Source organism: Zeus faber (assembly GCF_960531495.2).
Source record: "Zeus faber genome assembly, chromosome: 22".
In the NCBI taxonomy this organism is placed as follows: domain Eukaryota; kingdom Metazoa; phylum Chordata; class Actinopteri; order Zeiformes; family Zeidae; genus Zeus; species Zeus faber.
Window position 1 is genome coordinate 22157422 of NC_137209.1, and position 25461 is coordinate 22182882.

The 25461-nt window shown below is 46.5% G+C and overlaps 1 protein-coding gene across 2 annotated transcripts in view; it reads right to left on the reverse strand.

The window, feature by feature from the left end:
• Positions 1-4968: 4968 nt before the first annotated feature.
• Positions 4969-25461, reverse strand: part of dhx15 (DEAH (Asp-Glu-Ala-His) box helicase 15) — a 37789-nt gene continuing 17296 nt past the window's right edge. For both annotated transcript variants that reach the window (XM_080022980.1, XM_080022979.1), the window contains exons 7-14: positions 18065-18151; positions 16423-16572; positions 15310-15418; positions 9922-10113; positions 8967-9089; positions 8680-8870; positions 6994-7163; positions 4969-5257 (exon numbers count right to left, since the gene is read on the reverse strand). In XM_080022980.1, the coding sequence (XP_079879106.1) occupies positions 5140-5257; positions 6994-7163; positions 8680-8870; positions 8967-9089; positions 9922-10113; positions 15310-15418; positions 16423-16572; positions 18065-18151 (1140 nt within the window). In that variant the 3' untranslated portion in view covers positions 4969-5139. The remainder of the gene's footprint in view (positions 5258-6993; positions 7164-8679; positions 8871-8966; positions 9090-9921; positions 10114-15309; positions 15419-16422; positions 16573-18064; positions 18152-25461) is intronic.

The window sequence follows — 25461 nt, forward strand, 5'->3', positions numbered from 1 at the left end:
ATCAGCGTGTCGGGGGCGTCTGCCGCACGGCCGCCCTGCACGTCTCTGATCTCCGCTTCTTATTCCGTCGACTGACACATGAAAGCTTTTCACCGTCGGAAATCAACAGGCCAGAGATAATTCGGCGCGACTGTCGCAGTTGCGAACGTGCGACTTTATTCTTATTTATTTTTAGCGAGGGGATATTTCCATCCATCGCGCCATCTCGCGGACGCTGCGGCGGCGAAATTGGGTGAAAGTGCAGGGGAGCAACCAATTATGCAGCAAAATGAATGAGGTCAAACCATATATTGTTCGCCTCTGCCTATGGGGTCTACGGGGATGTGCCGGCTGCGTGCTCCAGTAGAAATAGTGGTTGTGTAGTCGTGTGATTCATTTGGAACTGGCAGCCCATTTCCAGCGTGCAGTCTTTATGCCGCCACCCCCTCTCCGCTACGTAGCCAATCTATCAAGCCTAACCTGGTCGTTCGTGCCGATTCCCCCATCACAGGAAAAGGCTGGCAAGCGACTGTCAGAGAAGGCATGATTGAATTGTTCCCTTGCACTGTCACCAGAGGGGCTATTACTTCAAATTAGCATACAAATTCAAACCGGGACAGATGGATTTGTCACATTCCAGCCGCCATCTTCCCGCGCGATTGGCTGTGCTTGTCCTGCTTGATGTAGATAAGACACCTGTCTGGGCTCCAATCGGCGGCAGCGGTGGTGGTGGTGGAGCTGGGGGGCTGGCTGTATGATAGCAGTCGGGCAAGGTATGTGGGTGGATGGATTTCCTGAAACGCTGAGGTGCGCCGCAATAAACCTCACCACCCACGGCCCCAAATGATGATGAGGCGCCATCCAGCGCTCTGTGGGAGGCGGGAGATGGAGCCCTCGCCACTGGAAGCGGTGATTCGCACCGTGTTTGGAACTTGGGCCCGGCCAAACCTGTCAAAAGGCGCCTCGTGTTTCTCCTCCGTCGTCGGCTGTTTTTCAGGGGAGTCGGAGCCGTTGTTCTTCCAGTTCCTGACGTCGGCGGAGACGAGGATGAATTTTGTCCTCGAGTGGAGAACAGCGATCGACCTGAATTCCAGGCTCAGCTCGATGCACCCACGACCGGTTTAGCCCCACAGCACATTCCATTCTATAATAATAAAATATATTTCCTGTGTTCAACCATCTCCTCTCATACAACCTGACCAGGCACGTGCCGGTCATGTCCATGGTGCACGTTTCTTTTGCTTTGTCTCGCGTGAGCGGGCATCGAGATGACGTTGGAAACAGGCGTATTATATATGGATTAAAAGACCCGGTTGGAAGGGTGGCCTGTTTCTCCCAGAGAGACGCACAAAGGTAGAGTGGAGTTTGTGTTTTGTTTTTTGTTTGTTTTTTTCCCCCCCCAAAATTCTAATATCAACCTTGGACAAAATAGAATAATAACGGCCCAAATAATACCCACTCCTTTCCCGACATTTTTTAATAATCATGGCGGAATAACTTGGCAACAATAGTGTTTTAATGAGTTGCACATTCCAGAATAAATGACTTTATTTAGCCGGCAGGAAAAAGGAGAAGACTAAGTCCAGACAAGCAGCAGGTAGATTGGTTTTTCAGGGGAACATATGAATATTCATGAGACAGCGTTCTGAACGCGTCCTCATTGGCCGAGTCCAAACGAGTCTGCATTGGTGGAAAAGAGGTGGGAACAAAGTGATGGACAGAATACATACCAGCAGGGCCGGCGCTTCCGATACTGTAGGCGACGCCTAGGGTGCCATCCCGAGGGGGGGGGGGGGGGGGGGGGGGGGGGCACACGCACCCCCGCCCCCACCCAAACCGTGTTCCATGTGCGCCCCCCCCCCCCAGTTTTTTTGTTTTGTTTTACTTGAAGCACCTGCCCCTCTTAAGGTTGCTGCAGGGGCGTGAACCTGACAAGTCTGGGAGTCAAGAAAACCCAAAACGCGCTTCTTCTGCGTAGCTTCTCCAAAACACAACTCAAGAGACGATTAAGGATAACGATTTTTCCTTTTTGCGCATGGAGGAAAAAAATAATAATAAAATTTTCTCACCGCCCAATCAATTCTATATAATTTCCCAATCAATTCGAACTAATGGGTTTTCTATAGAAATGTTTTCTATTGGTCTCACTTTGGAGAGCTGATCTCTCTGCCAGCATTTTGCGGTTCTGTGCATGTTCCCCGGCAAAAGGCCATCTACCTAAAAAAATAAAAAATAAAAAGAATACGGCGTATCCCAACAGCCCCGTAAAATAGGGCACACATGCTGACTCCCTGAATTAGCATATTACACAATGTACAGCCATCTTGAAAACCCCCGTGTGGCCCTGCAACCCTGCAAGACATGATCGAGAGAGCATGCAAGCAGCTATGGATCAGGCCAATGCCACCCTTCACAAGCACGAGAACACTGTTCGCACCATTCATGGGATTCACCGGTTTAAATAAAGGCGAAAAGAAAACAGATTTGCTCCAGCAAAACCAGATAATGACACTTTTTTTCCCCCAAAGTCTCCATTATGTTGTGTTTTCGACCAGAATGAAGTGACGACAATCACATTCTCCTCATAGAATGGCGAATTTCAGTTCTGGCGATGCAACAGACGAAGAGTAACGGTGAAGGTAACGAACTGGGATCAGGGGTTGACAGGATGTGACCCAAACCTAACAGGGCGACCTGGTGACCGACGCTCCCCAGAAGCCCCTCTTCAAGGCACAGAAAGCCACGCCAGGCACTCGAGCGCTGGTTTCAACCAGCTGGCGGCGCTGCTGAGCCAGAGCGGGTCAAATTTGCACGGAAGCTTTGGCGCCGCGGCCCAGGATCGCTGCAATCCACTCGAGAACAGTTGTATATATTTCGGTTTACGGCTCAAAACATAACGCGTTTTGTTAGCGCGCTGCCTCTTTAAAAGCACCGGCAGCCAGATGGTTTATTGTGTCGCCAGCGGGAGGTTTCAGCCTTGAGTAATTCTGGCATTTTGCAATGTCACCAAGTCCCCGGAGCAAAGCCAAGTTGTAGCGCCCATTAAGAAGCCCCCACCCCGCAGCTGCGATCCCCTCCACCCCGTGTAGCCCTGGGGGAGGGGGGGGGGGTCTGGTGGTGGAACCCCAGGCCGACGCTCCACCGGCAGCACCCGCATCAACCTGACCTGCACCCGGGGGAGCCGGTCCCGATTTCTTCTGAGGTCTCTAATAAGTGTGGTTCCGGCGAGGACACACACACACACACACACACACACACACACACACACACACACACACACACACACACACACACACACACACACACACACACACACACACACACACACACACACACACACACACACACACACACACACACACAGAGCATTCTGCAACTTCCCCTTCAGGGGATTCGTAAAAAGTTGCCGCGGAAGCAGCGCTGCAGAGCGAAGGCAACTTGACAAGACAGTTGATTTGTGTGTGGGTGTGGTTATTTCCCCTTGATCATTGGCGATATGAACCTAAAAGAAATAAAATGATGACACTGCTCTTCTACCACTTCAATCTGGGGTGGGGTGGCTCAAAAGGAGGTTCTGCGACTGCAGGTTTTGGCATTCAAGCCATTATGGGGGATGGTTTGCTTATAAAATTATAATATATATATTAAAGTATAGTATAAATACAATAAATTATAATTTTAAGTAATGTTTTTTATTTTATAATTCCAAATTATTAACTGACGAAGCTCAAATTGTTCCCTACATCGATGGTATGTAAGCCAGGAAAGCATCTCTGAACCCCTCATCCCCAGTGTTGAGAAGAGTCAACTCCATCATTTCAACTGCAAGGACGCTAGAGCGTAGCCATGGTAACATAGGGGTAATATTTTATACATCTTTAGAATATTCAAATCAAGTTGTTGTGATTTCACAAAATGGTGCAGAACAACAAGACCAAGTGGCGTACGGCATAAATAAAAAGTTCAGTTTTAAAAAATGAACATTTTTAATTGTCCAAGAATAAAGTCACGTTTTAAAATTACTTTTGTTTTTTGGAGTTTCCCCATTTTCCAGAATATCTCCAACAGGGCGTTTTTTTTATTTTGGTTGGGACCTAAAAATTGGGATAAGGGTTTAGAAACTCCTGCTCTTAACAGGGCTCAATCTGTAATTACAAAATTAAATTCAAGTACTTTCTAAGTATTCTGTTGTCATTTTCAAAGACCTCACGCAAAAACAATAACACATTTTCAGTGTGATCTTTATTAGTTAAAATATATATAATCTCATTGTCTATAAATCTATTATTTAACTCATTGTCATCTACGATTAGAAGCTTCTATTTCCAACAAGTCTGGGTTAAATCTACGTTTTCCTGGTATAATCTATATTGGTAAAATGAATCAGGCGGTAGCGCAGCAGATTGCGAGTCGGGCGATCCTTGAATATATTCAATGACTGTCAAGGGCAGTCCACGTCCCCGTCAGGTTTTACTTCAGTAAAGAAAGTAAACAAAAAAAACAAAAACAAACCAACCACTCATCTGGCTTTTGGCGAGTTCCAATGTCTGCTGTTGGCGAGCGTTTAATTGAAACTTGGACACAGGGATGATCATACACTTAAATTGACACGGGAGGAGGAGGAGGAGGGGCTCTTGTTTTTTTTTTTACAAAGACAGATTTATTAATTTGAACAGTCAGTGAACATCAGTGCTCCACGCGTTCTCTCAAAGTCTCCTTGACACAAGAAAATCCCCCTCGTTCCACAATTCATCCGATCAGACCGAGTGTAGGTTAACCTTGGAGCGGTTCAAGCGTAGCGGCGGGCGTGGCACCCGCCAGAGGCCGACGTTTGTTCAGCACGGTTTCGTGAGGAATGTCGATATCTACATACGGGATTTACCTGGTGACCGGCTTCCTGTTGAGCGGCAGAATGAGTCCGTTCCTTATAGCGCCTATACCCCTTAGCCCTATACCCCCCCGCCCCCCGCCCCACCCCGGAGAGGGAAAAAAAAAAAAAAAAAAAAACCCACGACGAGGGTCTCCTCCCAATCATTATGAAAAGACATGACGTGCTATGAGATGGTGTCAATAACAGAATAAAGAAATGAAAACAGTGCCTGGGTGAGGGTGTGGGGTGGTGTATGTACAGCGTTTGACGTTGTAACTGGTGTGTTGTACTCAGTACTGGGAGTATTCCTTAGAGGAGAGCTTGGTGACCAGGCGCTCCAGCTGTCTCTTGGCCTCACACTGAGGGAAGTTGCTCATCTCGTAGTACTGCGGTGCCACTTTCACCAGCCTGCCGAGGGAAGGAGGCACGCCAGCGTTAGTCACGGAGCGCGAGAGCGAGGGTGCGCGCGAGCGTGTGTGTGTGTGTGCGTGCGTGCGTGCGTGCGTGCGTGCGTGCGTGCGCGGGGGTGTTTACTCGGACCATATCTGATAAATAAATGCAGAAGCACATACTGAGGAAGAAGAAGACGACTGTACTGGAACCAAAACTAGACAACACAAACACACTTCATAAAGTAACAGTGTCCACTACTTCAAGTGGATGGATGGATGGATAAAGTAGATGGATGGGATGATAGATAGATCGATAGATACAGACAGACAGACAGACAGACAGACAGACAGACAGACAGACAGACAGACAGACAGACAGACAGACAGACAGACAGACAGACAGACAGACAGACAGATACAGTGGATGGGAAGACAGCTAGATGGATGATAGATTAAGTAGATGGATGAGATTATGACTCGATGGATGGATAGATACAGTGGATGGTAAGATTGATAGAAGACTGATAGACAGACAGACAGACAGACAGACAGACAGAGAGACAGACAGACAGACAGACAGACAGACAGACAGACAGACAGACAGACAGGGTGTCATGATTCTGATCGCAAATCAATCTAAGTGAGCGTTTGATTTTAAAATCACAAGCAGGTTTTTCGATTCTCCCCATAATTTTGTGGGTGATATTTTCTGCTGCCGCCTCCGTCGGGGCTGGACTCAACGTTGGCCCCGGGGCAGGTAAACTCTGCGTGGGGGCAAGAGGAATGCCTCCTACCTGCAGTAGTTTGATCGGGCAGGTGGAGAGAAAAAAAAAAAATGTGATCTCTAATTTAAGGTTATCTGAGAAAATAAACTGCTGGGCGGGGCGGGGGGGCTCGCAGCATGTGAGTTCTCATCATTTAGAGGGAATGTGCCTCCGTTTCAATAAGACATGATCAATTTTGTCTCCTCCAGAGGACAGAACAGAGAGCAGCTTGCTCCAGGAGAGTAGTTAACGTTATGGATATGATTTGGATTGTGATATCAAAGAACAGATAATAATGATAAACCAAACATGATGCTGTGATATGATGAGGGGTCTGATTAATGAACGCACAGAGTGGACGCGTGGACGCGCTGTCGAAAAGTTTGTCTCTTCTTGGTGAGTCGGACGATCTGGCTCACTGAAGAGAGACGGCTCTGACGGCTCCCAAGCATTTATTTTATCTGTGTAATTGTATTTAATGTTTTGCTCATATTTATTCCATGACCAAACACACAAAAATAAATAAATAAATAAATAAATAAAAGTCGCATTATTTGTGGTGATTTAATGTGACTGGACACTTCAACATCTAATGTAGAGAGAGAGAGGGAGAGAGAGAGAGAGAGAGACACACAAAGGTAGAAGGATATAGAGGTAGACATTTGCCTCATGCAATAAATCTGCTTTTTTTTTTTTTCTTTTTAAAAACAGTGAAACAAACCAGATGAGGAACAAGGAAATCATTCAAACACTGAAACTGTGGTACAAACACAGTATTCCTCATCTCTCATCCCGATGAAACAAGGAGCACATTCCCACTGACAGAGCTGGATTACTCACAGACTACGCGACCACGTTCCGCTAAACACCAGCCGCTGGTGCTCAGCCCAATCAAAGAGCAAGGAGGTTTTGGGGGAAACGTTTTGCGCGGCGCATTCAGTCGGTTGAAGGAACCCAAATTAATATGAGCAGCGGGGGCGGGACTCACCACTCGGGCTTGATGTCGGTGCAGGTGCGGATGTAGTTCTTGGTGGTGAGGACGAACTCGTTGTACAGCACCCACTCGGGCTTGTGGTCCAGCACGGTGGAGGGGTGGAGCTGCACCACCTGGTTGTCCTTCACCGTCAGGTAGTGGCCCGTGCGTTCCAGGTGGGCGATCTGGGGGGGGAAGCACAGGAGAGCGCTCACAATCACTACACAATCTACAAACATGTTTGTTTTTATGTTCCAATCTTCAATATCAGTCGATGGCTCCTCTGCAAAACACCAACATGTATTAAAACCTTAAACTGAGATCGTGAATAAAAATATAGAATTCAATTGTTAATTGCAATTATTGGTATTTCAAAACAAAGATCCAATAAAATCGGCGTCTCCTCCACAGATTTTTGACTTCAATTAAAATACGATTTTTAAATAAGCGCAGCTATCGGATCTATCTTCAATGCCGAGCCTACTTTTAATAATAAAAAGATGTTAATATTCAGGCGGTCTTAGCAGCGAGGCCTGAGATATGAAAGCGAATGGAGAGAGATGCAGATTCCATCTTAATGTTAACGGTGACCACATTCATTTTACACCGGCCTCTCGTTGTAAAGACGTTTTCTTAATTTAGCGCTTATGTTTTACCCCCCCAAGGTCAACATGCAGACGGCCAATTCATTAAAAAAAATAAAAAATAAACGTTTTTTCCAACCCAATGTGTCAAACCAGAAGAAAGTAGTTTGAAAACGATGTACTTTTAACCCCTTACATTTGTCAATGCACCTGTCACAGCTGTAAGACAGGAAATAACGATTGGAAATAAATAATAATCATGCATTAAACATTCAAATATATTGTCTAATTATTCACTGTATTTTACACATTAAAGGTTTATAATATATTAACGTTTCTAATAATTTTATTTTCTGAGTCTTGAGTCAGTCACCCTGGCGCCGGCGCTTTTCAAACTGCGTCACCTGAGTGATTAATTTGTCTTTTTAAAGGGAAGCAGATTGGAGGCCCAAACACATTTAACTTGTTTCAGAGACTTCCACGACGTGGCTGATACTCTGTTAAGCGGACGGGGGCTGCTGTGATTAGCCCGGGCAATCAGTCTCAATAAGGACCTTTCCAAACAGAGACATGAACTTCAATGCCCCAAAAAAACTACAACACAAGCGGCAAATTTGTCACCGAGATAAAGGTTAATGTTGACAAATATTTAAATATTAACGCCGTAATTCAACTTGTCAGGTCGCTTGTTTCAGGTGCCTTGAAAATGGCTTTCCGCAAAATACCATTTATTTACCCGAGCTGGGACTAAATTGACTTGATTTCTTGTTATGGGGTTTAAATTAAAGCGGCTGTTTTCCTCACACTTTTGGAGGCGGCCATCCAATATCGCAATTATTTCCGCTGCGATCCAGACAGTGCAGATCGTTTGAGCACATTAATCAACATGAATTTTTTCCCCCGGTGTTTCAAGGACGGGGTTTCTTTAGCAAACTCGTGGGTAAACTTGAACAACGGTCGAGCTGATGACGTCAAACAGAAGCGTTTCACCCAGGCTCGGTTGAGCCACCGATCGGACGTTTCGCCGACGTGGATTGCCAGCCTCTGACTCTTAATAACTCGACAGTGTTTTGCAGGGGTTTTCTTTCGGGGCCTTCGCCGGGGGGGGCACACCGACCTGCATGAAGAAGCCAGTGACCAGCGCTCGGCGGATGTTGACGTAGTAATCACGGCTGTTGAACTCGGTGCTGCGGCGAGGCAGGCTGAAGCGGTCCATGATCCTGGACAGCTGCTGCCGCACGTTGTCCGCAGACATCAGCGAGCGGTAGTTGACGAAGTTGTCGTAGCACCACTGGTTGGACTCGTGATCTGCAGGGGAGACGACGCAGAGTGGACGCGGAGCATTAAGGATTGCTGAAAACATCCCCAATTCTTACAGGAATTCAGAACCCAGGGGACGCCTACTTTGTTTGAAGGCGTGGTAGACGTTGAGCAGCGTGAGGTGGTCTCCGTCGATGTGGGCGAAGCGCATCTTGGACTCATCCGCCGCCTTCCTGGCCTCCGTGGGTCGGACGAAGCACTGTGGGACTAAACAAGGTTGGTATGGGCCCCAACACAGCCGCCCACAGGGATGAGTCAAGCAATTCCCACATGGAGGAACAAGGCCTCCGCTCAGAGGCACAGAGCACTTCACAGGGCAAGGAGTGGGTGGAGGAGGAGGAGGTGGAGGACCTGGGATGGCCACCGACTCCTAAACCCCCCCCTCGGGGGCAGTAATGTGAAGGTGGCATCAGTGGTCGCCCCCGCCCCCCCCCCACGAGGACCCTCCCCGTGTTCAATCGGCGCTTCGCTCCGTGTTCACTTCTGTCGGACCCCACTCCCGCTCCTCCCCAACGCGGTGTTCCGACATCTAGCAAAGCCTCCGCGGAGGAGCATCGGCCGTTAGGGCCGAGGAGGGACAGGCTCCATATTAATGCCCGGGATGTTGGAATAATTAACATATTTTAACATCCATTTGCGGCGACCAGGAAAAGCCCGGCCGCTCCCAGCGCACGCAGTGTCAGAAAGGCGCGTCAAAATGTCTTTGGGAAGTAATGCTTTGGGGGAGTCATGCTGCCGAACATCACCGCTGATAAAAACATACCAGAAAAAAACTTGTGTAGATACAGAATTCTTTCGCTTTTTTATTTAATTAAACAAAAGACCGCAAGGGAGTGACTAAGCCCCGGAAGCTGCTCTAATCACCAGCGAAGAACATACACAAATCATTAGATGCCGACCAAGTTTAGGAACAAAGTGTAAAAATCTCATCAAATGCATCAGATAAATAGAGAACGGCTTTAAAAGAATAAAAAAAAGCTTGCCAGCTGTTTTTTTTTTTACACCGGCGGCCGGGCGGTGGAGCGGCCCAGAGCATTACCTGACAGCATGGCGGTGATGGAGAGGATCTCGTTGGAGCAGTTGAACTCGCAGCTGGCGATGACCATCTTCGCGAGTTGGGGGTCCAGGGGGAACTCCGCCATCATGGAGCCCAGCTCTGTCAGGTCACCGTCGTCGTTGAGCGCCGCCAGATAGTTGAGCAGCTCCAACGCCCGCATCAGCGTCTCTGGGGCTGGAGAAGGAGAAGGAGAAGGAGAAGGAGAAGGAGAAGGAGAAGGAGAAGGAGAAGGAGAAGAAGAAGAAGAAGAAGAAGAAGAAGAAGAAGAAGAAGAAGAAGAAGAAGAAAGGGGAGAGGCAGGTTAAATAAATAAAAAAATGTTAATAAATAAATAAAGATTAGAGTGCAATCATAGCTGATCATGAAGACAGAAAACAAAGCCCTGGCAGTCCAAACAGAGCGGGCGGGGGAAAGGGAGGCCGGGAGCATGAGGGGAATCTCAATGCGGAGGCTTTTAGTGTGTGTGATGGTCAGGCCGGGCTGGACGGCAACTTAGTAATCAGGGCAGAGAAGCTCATTTTTCATCCTGCGCTCGGGCGATTCACAACAACTAACGCAATTACACGGGAACCTTCTACTTAATGCTTTGACACAAAAGGCTCCGACTGTTTGGTTAAAAGATTTTTCACCGAGATGCAATTATTGACCTTTGGCTCTCCAGAGCTGAAGCCTAATGACCAGTTGCATGTTAACTGAAAATTAACTCCAAGCTGCGGGTAAACCACTCCTTCAATTTCATTTGAAAGTGGCCCAAAAACAAAAAAATAACAAACAAGACCGAAAAAAAAATCAATTTCAAAAACATCAAGTATGTTTTTATTATTGTTATTATTATTATTATAATTATTATTATTATTAGGAACAACTATTGATTCAAGTCCTCAAAGCTTTTTTTTTTTTTTAATACCCAAAAAAAAGGGCCAGGCACCAACGGCGCGAGGCTCAGAAAATGTGATTTCAGAGCACTGGTAACATGATGAACCAGTGTGGAAATGCAATCTATACGCCTAGCACCTCACCAGAAGGAGTTATTGACCGCCGCAACACGCAAGAATCCGATATATTAACCAAGGACCAAATCAATGAGACGAAAGGCTAAAAGGTACATTAAATCACATTGGCTTTGAAATGTACTTCTTTGCAAATGTCACATGGCAAATGAATCCTGCCCAGCCAGGTCCTGGCGTAAAGCGCTACTGATTTCTTTTGGATTTTTTCATTTGGCCGGCCGGCCGCTCACAGGACCGGTGCCGAGCTTATTGAGTGGCGAGCGAGGCTGACTGCGAGACCAACGGGCCGGAGTTTGGAGAACTCCTCGGTGACAGGAAATTAGTGTCTAAGTAAGATTAAATGTGGGTGGGTGGGTGAGGGGGGCGTTCGAGGGAGGTTATTTTGATCATCAACATGAAAGGGACACTTTGGGGAAAATATCCACACAAATCCAACCGATTCAGATCTGTACAAACTGATGAACCTAAAAAGAGTTTTTGATTGAATCAAAAGCGCTCTCGCCACCTCGCCAACTCCAAACAAATGCCTCTCGAGTGTGTAATTGGCCGAACCGCCCCGGGAGGTGATGAGGGCTCGCTCTTCCAGCGTGCCCGCGCACATGTGTGTGTGCCCAACAAAGCAAAACCAGATCCATTCGTTTTTACTCAACGGTAAGAAATCTATTCAGAGGGGTCAGTTTGGACATAATCTGAATCTGATCTGAACAACTTCGGCCCGGTGTAGGATAAGAGTACAGGATGTCCATCACACCACGTCATTTAGCAGACGCTTCACGACTCATACACCAATGGAGGCGGCCGCGCAAGGCTCATTGAGAGCAGCGGGGGGCTAAATGCCTGGCTCAAGGACACTACAGCGCGCTACCAGGCGGAGCCGGGGATCGAACCGGCAATCTTCCGTTGACACGACGGCCCGCTCGACTGAGCCACCGCCCTCTCGTCATCCCCAGGTCCAAGTCCAGATCCAGTCCTCACCTTGGCTCAGACAACTTAAAGGGCCTGTTAGCTATTTTTTACAAAGCCATTATTCCTGACGTAGCAAAGCCTCACTCAATGCGTCACCATTGAGGAACTTACCGCTCTGCTGCGGCTTCTCACTGTACTGTAAATTTTCTTTTTCTGAAAGTGAGATTCAACACTGAATTTTTGAAGTGACAGTAATATCACAATTACCACTTAGTTTGTCAATAGTAAAGCATTCAGCAAGGTTGTGCAATCCTTCATTTATCTTGCATTTATTTTAATAACACTAATTCTTCTTATTATTATTGTTATTTCAATCCTTCTTCATAAAATGTAAAAAACTTGATAACAACTGCTTGCCCTTAACAGGACGGGATTGTTTGGGAATGCCTCCCGCAGTTTCAAGTGAGAACGAGGCAGAGGTCGCTCCGAGTGGATAAATAAGATCCCCCCCGCGCGCTCGCCACGCCGGCGCTGGTTAGATCCAGTATCCGGGGCCACCGTGGCCAAGTTGAGGCTTACCCCTCGCGCTCCGTGAGCAATGCGGGGGCGGCGGCGAGGGGGTCAGTCATGTTTCACTGAAGGAATATAAAGGGAAGGCAATAGCAGAGGTGATAGCACGGCTATTGATGTAACCAATTTCATTCTCAAAATGGTGTTTGCCACAGCGGATGGGGAGAGATGGGTTTAATCTCAGAGGTGAGATGAAAACTATATTACAGCGAGGGGGAGGGAAAGTGAAGTTACGGCAGAGGAGAAAAAAATAAAAGAGAGAAGGGGAAGGGGGGGGGTCTCTCTTGGGGAAAATGAAGGAACACACGCTGTGCGAGGGAGTGCCACAGCTTGGCATCTCCGGTGAGTCACGGCAGGACAAAACAAGAAACCCTTTTTTTTTTTTTATTATTATTATTATTCTTTGCAAAAAATAAAAAGATGAAATAATAATAATAGACAAGGGAAAAAGCGGGAGATCCAAATAGTAAAAGCTAATCGTGAGTAAACCTCAAAACCGCAGCGACCGGCCAGAAATGGCTCGTCACCACTAACGTGCCCCCCTCCCCCCCTGCTGTGAATGGAAATGGACCCGACTTGAAAGCAGCTGGTTGTACAACACACAGCGCGCCGTCGTCTCCGACTTTCTCAGAGGCGGCGCTCCTCAATCCCCAAACATTTAGCGCGCGGTATTTGACATGTGCCAAGATCATTTCATCCCCCTCCCCTCCTTTCAGCCGGGCTCACAAGTGACACGCCCGACCCAGATTTGGTATCGCACAGCAGACTAGAGCTTAGCGGAGGGTTTGTACATTTCTGAGCAGTTTTCCCACAGTAACCGACATGGAGAATTTATACAGACGACGACGCTCTCCGGCTGTCACAGTCACGGAATTTCGGCGGACGATTAACGGTTACGTAAATGGTGGCGGCAAACAATTACATTTTCCCTTTTGAGCATTTTGTGGCACAGTCATGGTATCAGCCAATAACGGTCATTTAAGAAACATCCACCTCAATGAATGTTAAAAATTAACTGGTTAAGCGTTAAACAACATTAAGAATTTATACCTATTAATACTATCAGTCAAACAGTTAATAAATAAAATTAAAAAATAAAAAGGAAAAAGAAGTTTCCCCGCATGGTAAAATAAAAATAGGCTTTACAATCATTTTCTTAAATACAACCCATGGGGCAACTAGGGCTGTGACGAACACCGCAAATAATAAAATAACATATATATATTTATTTTGTATTTCATGTTTTTTTGCTGGTGAAAGTTACAGGAGCGATATGAAATATAGAGACAATAATCATTGTTTAGTTTTCATCATTAACTGTCTTCCATGCTGTGGCTTCTGCCGAAACGAAACTTTTGTGTTGTTCTGCTCGTCACTGGGAGATTCAAGAGGTTTATTTGTCACATAGAGGGACAGTCCATTAAACATATCGGGGGATGTATTTTGTGTTGTGTCCCATTATTATCAATTATTTCGAGGGCTGTGCCCGACTCGGAATTTTGTCACAAGTTCCTCCGTGCCCCGTCCGCCCTCCTCCAAATAAAACAACTAACAGTCAAAACACACTGCTTTTAGCCGTTTGATTTGGAGGAGCCGCTCATCCACGCCTGTGCAGTTGGATGATATTGGATCGGGGGGCGCACGGAGAGCTGTGTTCGCATATAAAAATATATTTATGATTCACCTCATTATGGTGTGGCAGGCGTATCTTCTCAACACTTGGTCCAATTTTCACAAAACTTGGTTCCCAGGTCCAGTTTTCTCTACTGAATCTACTGACACGTGCTGCATCCGGCTGGCCTAAAGGGGGCGCTACAGCTGAACATTCATGAAAATGGTCACTACTCCCGATTTAAATGTTAACATTTGTGTCCCAACGTAAGGACACTTCTCTAGTGGCTCAAGAAAGATGGTCAAAACAAGATGGCCGCCACAGGCCAATTAAAATTCAGGAGCCTTAAGGCGGGTTTAAATTTGTCCCCTCTTTGTGGAATTTGGTGAATGGAAAGTCCAAGGGGTCACCATGAACCAGAGAAAATAAAGTACATTTCCAAAAACCTACTCTTGACACTTGTCACTTGTACGCCATTTGTCCAATTTCAACCAAACCAGGTTCACTGGATTCGTTGGACCTTGATCTGTTCAAATGGCGCACAGACAGAAAGTGCGAGTGGCTTGTGAACGCCAGGTCCGATGCGAACCAAACACGCCTTTTTGAGACTCGGCGCACTATTTTACATGAAGATATATTCGGTTTGGATCATGCAGGTTCAGCCGTTTGATAACCAGAGGTCAAACAGCACGCAAAAACTGATCATTTGCAGGTTTTTCTCTCTGGTCCAACTTCTTCAGCGATGCGTCGCTGCTGCCTCGCTGGAGGGCGCTCTTGGGCTTGACACCCGCTCTTTGCTGCTTGCGGCTATATTTAAAAATTATAATTTATAAAGTCTGATTTAAACAAACACGAATAATTTTTGTTTTGGGGGACAGTGCCCTAATATTTTAATAAAGTCGAATAACTGTCAATAATTGGTTATAGAGGTTGGGCTGTCGGTCAAATGTCTAAAATTTAAATTAGCATCCCTGATTGACATAGAACATAAAACTTCAGTTCATTCATGAATTGCTTGCAGAATTTCTGACATATGTTTAAATGCTCCCTTCAAGTTGGATCGAAACGTGATTTCACATATTGGTTGTCATTATGCTGCAATTGTGATGGCTCCAGACGACACTATTATGAAAAATTTGGGGGTCCCAAGGAAAAGTATTTCAAAATAAAATAATAAATCAAATATTTATTAATTTTGCTCTGAAGTTTAGATCAAAAAGCAACTACCAAAGCTCAGTTCTTTCGTACGTAGGACAATCGGAGAGCGCTAACCTGGTGGATCCATGAAGTCGAAGTGCACCAGGTCGTCGATGCCCAGTTTCTTCAACTGCAGCACCACGGAGCCCAGGTTGGACCTCAGGATCTCCGGGTACGTGTTGTCCTGAGGAACGTTCAGAATGAGTGAGTCAGGGCTGATCGTCTGGTCGGCTTCGCTCGTACGTCACCGTGAGGAGCGGCCCGGGCGCCCGAAGGGCCATTTGACTTGTTTAACAATTTCCGTTGCCACTCAGTGTGACGTAGAAGAATTAGCCTGTTAAAGTGGAAGACCGGGCCCGCACGAGTTCATTTGTCACCGGGCGGAGTTGTCAACGGAATAGGTCTGCGAGGCTTCTGGAATTGTAATTCGGAGATCACCAAGAATCCCCGTTTGAATACAAAACGTTGGCGTAACAGGTCAAGAAGGGGCTTCTCAGAATGTCCTCTTGCTCTCAAACGTCTTAAAACCGTAACACCCACCATTTGGAGGTCAAAAGGTCGAGGAACAACAATTTTATTTTTTCACGATGATCAACTACGGAATTGCTGAGAACTGCATGTTAGCGTCACAACGGGCGTCAAAACCATTCCCGTTGAAAAGCAATGGCTACAAAGGGAAGCCACATCTGGAGTTCCTCAAACTTGTTTCCGGGGACGCACTTAAAAAAAAAACAAAAAAACATCACAACCCAATTAGCAACAGCCTTATCTATAAACCATGAGCACAGCAATTTTGTGCATAAATGAATATTTCTCGAGATTCTCAGCCATTTCTGCATTGAACAGCTTGAAACAGTCGTTAAACAAACCATCGTGAAGGCACAAGAAATGTTTGATAAATCCCAATTTGGTTTTGCGTGCGCGTGTTATCGAAGACGGTGTTTAAGCATTTTACAGCATCTCAATAAAGGTGCTCAAAAACATCAGACTGCGGCGGAAATTCTGCAACAGCATTTGGCGACCCGCGTAAAGTCTCCTGTGACCCACAGGTGGGGTCACAAGCCAGACTTTGACAAACACTCCATGATTTTCAACAATATTCCACCGAAAACGCACGATAGGATCTTGAGCTTCATTTGTCGACACAAGGGGATGGGTTCGTTCACTCATCAGCTCTTTGGCACCAACCTGCATTTCCGTCTTGTACGCCTTCTCCGTGTAGAGGCGGAAGCACTTCCCTGGGCGTGTCCTCCCGGCTCGCCCCGCCCGCTGCTGGGCCGACGCCTTGCTGATGGCCGTCACCAGGAGGGACTCCACTCTGATACGCGGGTTATACACCTGACAAGACGAAGGGGAAAGACCGATCAAACGCACTCCGCAGGAACCTTCGGATGAATGTGAATTTTGCACGTATGAAAAATTCAGATTTTAAGGTCACGATTCGAAAATAAATAAATAAATAAATAAATACGTAAATAAAAATCCCGGCACTGACGGCCATGCCATTGTTAGACTATACAATCTTGATTTGTAAAGAAAAACACTTGTTTCTCAATAACTTCTATGAATGGTTGGTGGTTGGGAACCTCTGCGCTAGAGGACACTCCATCTGTGATTTCGGGTTTCATCCACTTTCATCGCCACATCTGTGGAACGACTGGACGTTCTGGTCGGAGGCATGCTCTCCTTTGTACACACAGGAGAGGGAGACGCGGACACCGTGGCACCGTTACTGGGAATATTTCCCTCTCATGTGTGTTCACTGTGCAACAAACTGGATGAACTTATATTGAACTTTATTCATTCCTGCAGCCCCGTTGCCGGGGGCAGTGTGCGGTGAGGGGTGCGGCGCAGGGGACCCCCCTCTGCGGAGCCGACCGCAGCACTCCCGACTCCCAAACAAATTTGCTGATTTGTTTACCGGCAGATCTTGACCGCCCAAATATGGCGACCATGTCCGACAAGGTCACCCACAGAAATACGGGGAGAATCCTCATTATTATCAATTTTGAATCAGAACCTCGACACCCCTACTAATGTTTGTAATAACACTGATTTCTTTCTCAAAGCTTCATGGAAGGTCGGTTGTGATGTCATATGCAGTGCTTTGATATACAATAAGTTCACATCTGCAAAAAACACCGGAATAAATAGAGGAGGAAATATTTAAATTAACTGAGAAACTGTCAAACAAACACTGCATTCAAAGGAATTCCTGGGATTGGAAAAGAAAATTCTAATGTCATTCCTCGAGAAGGTTTAGTTGTGACAGTGATCTACAGTGGCTTCATACTGTGACAAAATGTACTTTTGGACAAAAGCCTCGAAGACACGAAACGGCGCAAAATATTTTGGTTTAAAACATAAAGCAAGAAAACAATCATCCGGGTCAATTTCGACCCATCTTCTGCATCCTCAGGTGAAAACGATAAATCCTCATAAACTAAAGCGCCGGAGCAGGATCCACACACACACACACACACACACACACACACACACACACACACACACACACACACACACACACACACACACACACACACACACACACACACACACACACACACACACACACACACACACACACACACAGAGAGAGAGAGAAGGCGAGAGAGAGAAATAAAAATGCGCGCCGGCGCATATATCATCTCTGATTGAGCCGCGCGTGCGACATGGCTCCGGGCAGAAGAAATGTCAGAGGAATAAATAACTGGCTTTTCCATCTCTGCCACTGTCAGGTGCGCGGCGCTGTGTTTATCTGGGGATTTTCAGGCGAGCAGAAGCAGATGATGGGAGGAGATAACAAGGGGGAGGAGGGGGGGGGGCTAACCTTTTGCTTGGCAAATCCGGGATCAATTACAAACACCACGCCGTCGATGGTCAGGGACGTCTCGGCGATGTTTGTCGACACCACGACCTGCGGAAAATGAGAACAGCGGGGTGTGAGAGAAGCTCGACGCGGGGGAGAAGGGGGGAGGTGGACCCAAACACCAATGCTTCCCAAAATATCTCTCATAGCTTTGTTAATTCTGTTTATTTATTGTCGCTGCCATTTGAAAAAAACGTTTGTATCGAAAGTAGTTTTTTTTCGCGACATCAATATAAAAACAACATTAAATTCAGTTATTTTGTCATGGATTATGTTGAATTATTTTGATAGATTTACTTATTCTGTAAGCAACAATCAAATACATAAATGATAATAAATGCAACACAATTAAGGCGTTAATTGTGTTAAAGGTTATACAACAAGGAAATAAAAAACAACTTATAAAAAGGTATATTTTGCTTTTAAACAGCTGCTTTTAAACCCCACTTCATCTTCCCCTTCTCAGATGTCTTCCTACCCTCAATCTCTTGATGTTATAAAGGTGCCAAATTAGGAAACAATGCCTTGTGTAGTTGGCTGGAGAAAATGGAGAACCTCTGATATATCTATACAAAACAAAATGTCAGAAATGTACAGTATAGTATATACTTCCAGACGTACATAAAATAAAAACATTGGTGAATGTTTTACAATGGTTTTAATGGATTTAAAAGTCGCCAGTTCCTCTGTGGCGATGACATAAAAGCAGCTCCCCCCAACACTCACGCCAGGATCCTCCTGTGGAGTTAGATTTCGTCTTGAGCCAAAAAGACCAAATATGTGCTCACTAAAATCGCAATAAAAAAGGCAATAAAGAAATTAAATTTGCTCTTTTTATATTCCCCATTATATCCCAATGTTCTTTTTAATATACACTTCCGTGGGCCTCCAGTACTAAAAGCTGGAGAAACTGTGCTGTAAATTCCATCAGTTAAGGCAGTCCGGCCCTGCGCCGTTAAACTGACAAAAATATTCAAATTAAAAAAAAAAAAAAAAAAAGACCAAATCATCAGAATATAGAGGCTGGCCTGAATCGAAAATAAAAATGTGATTTCAGACGGAGATTTTCGAACGTAACCAAATAGATGAGGAAAAGGATGGAAGGAAAATTGAAGGAAGCCTTTTGAGCGTTGTTTGCGATCTAAAAAAATAAAATAATAAACCACCCAGCCTTTCCTCTGCGCTCGCCTCAGACACACGATCTAATGCTACCCAACGGGGGAGGACCGCCGCGGTTGACGAAATCAAAGCGAATACGATGTCAAAGCACTCGCGGAGAGCGCGCGCGCTGGCACCCAGCGTCCCGCTCCAATGCGTTAATTACACCCCCTGCTCTTACAGGAGAGGTCAAAGGGCAGCGCCGCCGCCGCCGCCCACCCCCAGCGTGCCGCAAGCCTCACACAGACTGGCAGCCTGCCCGTCTCCGCAAGCCCCGAACGAAGCGGTTCCTCAAAAATCGGAACACATTTTTTGATGTGGTCATTCCTTTTTGCCAGCGGGCGTGTAGCAGGCGTTATTTCTGGCATTACAAAATTAAATTCAAGGACTTTCAAGTGCTAAATAACCAACACTACAACTTTAAATTACATTTTTAGATTTATATATATATATATATATATATATATATATATAATAAATAAATTTAAAAATGCCCCGTAACAAATACTAAGGGAAAGTAGTTATTAAGGTGGGAGGAGGGCTGCGGATAGGATCTGGTCTCTGAGTCAAAGCCAATAAGAGTCTGGATCTGGAGCCGAGCTCATCACAAGGAGGATTTGTGTCAACTTTGAGGCAAAAGAAAAAAAAAATAGAAAATGATGGGGGTTTTTTTGTGTCGAGGCTTATATTCCAGAGAGTGAGATAATGTTTTGAAACACTGCGGTTGACGAACAAATTTGCAACTAAGCTTACGTGCGGGCAGCAAAGCGGCGCGCGCCCAGGCTCCGGGAGAGATTCCTTGGTTGTCGGAGCAGTACGGATGCTGATCAAAGCAGCGGGGGCAGGCTGCAACTTTATTTTTTTATTTTTAAATTTTTTTTTTCACTCCAATTTAATAGAGCACAGACAAATACTGCGGAAGGGAGGGAGGGAGGATACAAGCGATGGGACGGGATGAAATGAAATGTTTGGGTTGAGAGAGCAACGCCCCTCCCCGGTCCCAGATATTTTTCCATTACAATTATCCCCTATAGCAAGGCTGTCTATGAAAGATGACAGTTGAATGGGAGCAAAGAAATCAAATGAGTCACATTCCCCTATGGGTCTCCCTCTCCCTCTCTCTCTCTCTCTCTCTCTCTCTCTCTCTCTCTCTCTCTCTCTCTCTCTCTCTCTCTCTCTCTCTCTCTCTCTCTCTCTCTCTCCTCAGACAGAAGGAGGGGAAGAGGGGGAAGCGAGAGGAAGACAGATTTGCAGATGCTCTCACGCGAGCCTCGACCGCCAACGGGGCGCGATCCCCGCCTTACGTAATGGCGGAGGCGCCGCAGAACGCCTATGGACTCCGCTGTGCTTGAGAAAGAAGGAGAAGAAGGAGGAGGTCGGCTCCGAGTGCACAGTGCTACAAACTGCCACTTCAATTTCGGAGGATTACATGGAGCCCGGTGCGAGGGGATGAAAAGAAGACAAAATAATAAAAATAAGGAAAAAAAAAAAAAAAAAAGAACCCCCCCCCCCCCAACAACAACAAAAAAAAAAAAAAAAAAAAAAAAAAAACGCTTCCCGACAGACTTCTACTCTTCTACTTGCTGGATAACTGCCCAAGAGGGAGAGATTGCACCAAGGACAAAATAAAAATGTCACACCGCTTTGTGCCCTTGTATATAAAACGGGGTTCATTCTGGCATTACAAAGGACAGATGACAAGGACTTTCAAACCCTATTTTTAGCACTATTTTTTCCATTTTCAAGCACTTCACACAAAACAAATAAGGTATTCCAGTACATACATCTGAGTGGAGAAAAAAATATATATAAAATCAAGCACTTCAAGCACCTCAAGCACCTGCCAAAGGTACAGCACAACATAGACACTACATATCGGACAGTGTTTCTTTGATCGACAGGGCTGTCATAAGCACTTCATTGGTGAGAGCCTTTCAGCCAAAAATCCAAATATATTAGAGGCAAAAACAACAACAGAGCGGCTCTCTCTTCTGCCGTGTCTGTTACAGGTTCACAGAACCAATTGGGAACACTTCACACATTTTGCTTTATAGTTCATTTCCCCTCTCCGTGCGAGCCATGGAGGCGGTTTTAATCCCACCATTAAAGTAAGGACTTCATCTTCAGTCTGAAAACGTTCTGTTGTTTAGTCATTAGCAGTCATTTCCTTGAAAACCTTGAGTGAAAATGAAGAAAAAGAACAAGAAATCGGATTGAAATGTACTTAAACCGGGGCTTCAATAAAAATAAACCACTCCCCTTGAAAAGGAAGAACTTTAACCTGCAAGCGCCGAGGATCGTCACCACGTTAACAGTCGGCCATGTCCAGTATCATGTGGCGTGGAAACAGGTGGCTGGTGGGTTCACGTGGTCTCACGCGGTCTCGGGAAGCGTCCGAGCCAAGCCCGGTGCGGTTCCATGGCGGCGAGAACGCAATTCAGTCAACCGCAGGGTGTGAACCAAACACGCTTTGCATTATGGGTCGCGGGCGGGCGTCCGTTTACACGCAAGCTGGTAGGAATACTGAGGCAGGACCCATTTGGCTTATTTCTGCGACTTCCATGCGCGCTGGCAAAAAAAAAAAAAAAAAAAAAAAGGTTTGTTTGTATTTCCCGCCGCTAAATTTGTGAGGACGTTTGCAGTCCTGCAGAAGAATTATTATTTTTTCCGGCGTATTCTTTTTTTTTGTGCCACGTGGAACCGAATGGGACCAAATAGAAAAAGAGCCACGGGTATCATTTTCACTCCGATTCGGACTCGGCAAAGAGCCTAATGGGTGAGAAAGTTACAAAAACGTGGTATCTGTGCAACCCCATTGGTCAAATTTCATTATCAGTTGAGGTTCACAACCCCCCCGTGCCCCCGCCCCCAGTTATTGATCAATGCGGCGACACAAAAGGGTTAACCGGTGTGTTGTTCAACCCCGCCCCTGATGTAAACATCTCTGTGAAGTCAATGAGCCGGACTGTTGCAGTCTGGAATCAGAGTGGCGGGCCAGGAAGACAGGCTGGCGGGTCAGGTGATGTCACACTCAGCCGGCCAACAACACATCCGCGGGGGATTGGATGGCACGGAACACTTGAGCGTCCGGCCCGAAACAGGACCCCGGGTCCGGATGCGGGCGGCCGCCGCGATAGGGGTCAGCGCGAGTCCCGGCGGACGCCGCGCACGGTGGCCCGCTCACATTTCACGGGCAAACGGCATAAAGTACCATCAGGCGCATCGATTGCGAAGGCGCACGGCGGCCGGGGCATCGCAACAGCGAGCGCCCGTCTGGCTCCTTCCAGTCTATCGCTGTGCCGGGCTGGCCGGGGTTCTTCATCAATAATATCATTCAAGCATCATCTGCACGTTATTTCTGGGTTATTAAGCTGCAGGAGAGCAGGCTCTTTAGCTAACACGGGCCATCTTTCACTCTCCCTGCTGGGGGGCGGGGGGGGCCTTGTTGACAAATAAGGCTTTCCCTCCGCCGATTGGCGGCACAAGACCGCGATAACGCCTGGAGAATTCTGGCTCGGCTGTATTAGCGGCTTACCGGGATGGATGGTGGGAGGGGGATCTGCACGTGACATTTAAGGAAAGACCCGAACGTGAGGATGCCAGAAAACAAACCTGGTGCAGAGAACACACACACACACACACACACACGTCTGTGGTGCGTTGGAAAGCAAGAGCAGGATTATAGTCTTTGTCAGTAATTACAGTGAATTGCAGCTTTGTCTCTAAATGATTAAACCGTTCAAAAACGGGAGATCAGTGGCTTTCCTAGAGAAATGAAGAGATGACAAGCTAGCGTGCTATGTTAATTGAGGGGTGCTTAATGCTGTCGTTAGCATGCGCGGTGGCAGTCGAGGCAAACCTTAATTCTTCTTCACTACCTCTTCGGGGGCCGGGCTACGGCGACATTCCTCCACTCTTCCGTCGGGGACGGGCGGGCGCACCGGGGAAAATTCACTTTCAGGACCGCGGCGTTACGATGCCACTCCCTGCTAACATCACTAGCGCCAAGCAGTCCAGAGAGAAGGCTTTGGGGCCGGAGGTGTACTAGTGAAGAAGACCAGTGACTCTTAATCTGGGGGGGTCGCCAGAGATTTCAGCGGGGTCTTGAGGCAAATGTTCCCAAATAGTCAAATATTGGTTAATAAATCCATGAGTGTTACAATTTACATATGAGCTAAAATATTGTACTCTCTAAAAACCTTGCTCTAATAAATTGATGGGGGGAAAAAAACAACAATGTATTTTCTCTTTTGGTTGAGGTGGGGGTGGTCTCAGATTGAATCAGGTTTGATCTCGGGAGATTGGGAACCCCTGAAAGACAGTGTAGTGCAAATAAAGAAATAACTTAAAAAAAAAAAAAAACACCATCAGTATGCTTCATACAATGTTTCTAAAACAATTCAGATGGGAAATGAACCAGAAAAGCTTTAACTCTGTTTGACCGGCAGACAGGTGGAGGTCTGGGGGCCGGAGCTCACTCTACTCCTTTTCTACCAAGGCACTTTGAGGGCCGGTTCGGAGCCGGTGCCTAATCTCCAACCCGGGGACCACCAAGGCAGACTAAAGACCGCCGTCGTTGTGACCGCTTCAGCGTGGGCGTAGAATCTAAACAGTGGTCCGTGGAGGAGACGAACCTGTCCAGTGCTTGAAATGGGCCGGTGCTCACCGGCATACGCATCACCGGCATCTTACTTTTCGCCGTAGCGGGACTTCTTCCTTGCATACCGCCACCTCCTCACAAGCTGCCGCTACTCTGCTCTGCCCTCTCAAGTGGGCATATCGTAAAATATATCCTACCTTCGTTAAGTCAGAGCACACTTCTTAAAATGATCAGAATGCACAAGCTGCAGCTCCGGCTAACCCTACCAAATTGTCTCGGTTTTCACTCCACTAAAATAATAATAATGACATTATACTTGTTTTCAGCGCTTACAAAGACATTTATCATGTTCTGTCTTACTCAGTACCTGACACGATCAAAAAACAAACAATGCACCACGTATGCATGCACCAAACATAAGCGATGATAATAATAATAATAATAAATATAGCTGCAGGCAGCAATACACAGGGTGCAGTTTAGTCACGTTAGGTATGTGTTACAGGTTTCCCAGGTTCCCAAATCTGTGATCATATTCGGGGACGTTTGGAGCACACCGAGGGGGACCGCCTTCAAACGTGTCAGACCAGACGTCAGTGAAAATCGCACATTCTTTCTGTAATCGCTCTCCTGTTGCGGGGATGGGGGCCGCACCAGGCTCGGGTTGAGAGGAGGGCGAGTTTCCAGTTCAAATTGGCGTTTGAGGGAGAGGGGGGAGAGGGGGGAGGAAGCGCGGGCACTCCTGCCGTACAGGCGGCTGTTTGTGTCGCGTGTTTTGTGAAACGCAGCAAGAGTTCCAGTTTTCCGAGTTTGCTTTAAATGCACCACCCGCTCGCAAGCTGTCTGTCTAGATGTCGCACCTGCAAGTGGCTAGAGGGGAAGGACTTCTGAAAGACAAAGCTCGGACTTCCTGAAAACAATGAAATTACGACAGTTTCTCACAAATTTCTGCTCCAAATGTAGATCGATATTGTTGATATCAAAGACGAAAAAGACGTCTAAAACCTCCCAGTCCTAATGAGACCTCAACTGTGCACAATATCTGTGCGTACCACCGCTGTCGTGATTCAGGTACTTTTAGCCCGAAAAGCAGAGTTTAAAAATAAAAAAATGTCGAGCAATAACAATAGGGACCTCAATAATAATCATAATCATCATCCACAATCTTGATGAAAAGGCGGAGTCGTATGAAGACGTCTACAGGGGTGTAATGACCTTCTAGCCCACTATTCCAGTGGAGAAGCAAACTGGTTCTTAGAAGCTTTGCATGGTGAACCCACCGTGATCCGGCACAAGCCCCAGCCCAGAACCACAACGAGGCTGGCGTCAGTGGAAAGGGGGCGTCTGGGGACGTACGTTGCTATATAACTCAATTTGGTTAATTTGTCCAATATTTTTTGGTCCATTTCTTGTTCTGCATTTGTCTCTCTTTTGACACAAAAAGCTTTGCTGGCTGCTTCTATTGTCGGCTACAAACAACAGAAGAAGTAATTACATGTGTTCTTGCGGTGGCCCTAAAAGCACCCCGTCCCAATCCAGCGGGAGCCTTAAGGTGCCATCTCTGAGATGAGTAATATTCAAACTTGTCCGTGTGGCTCTC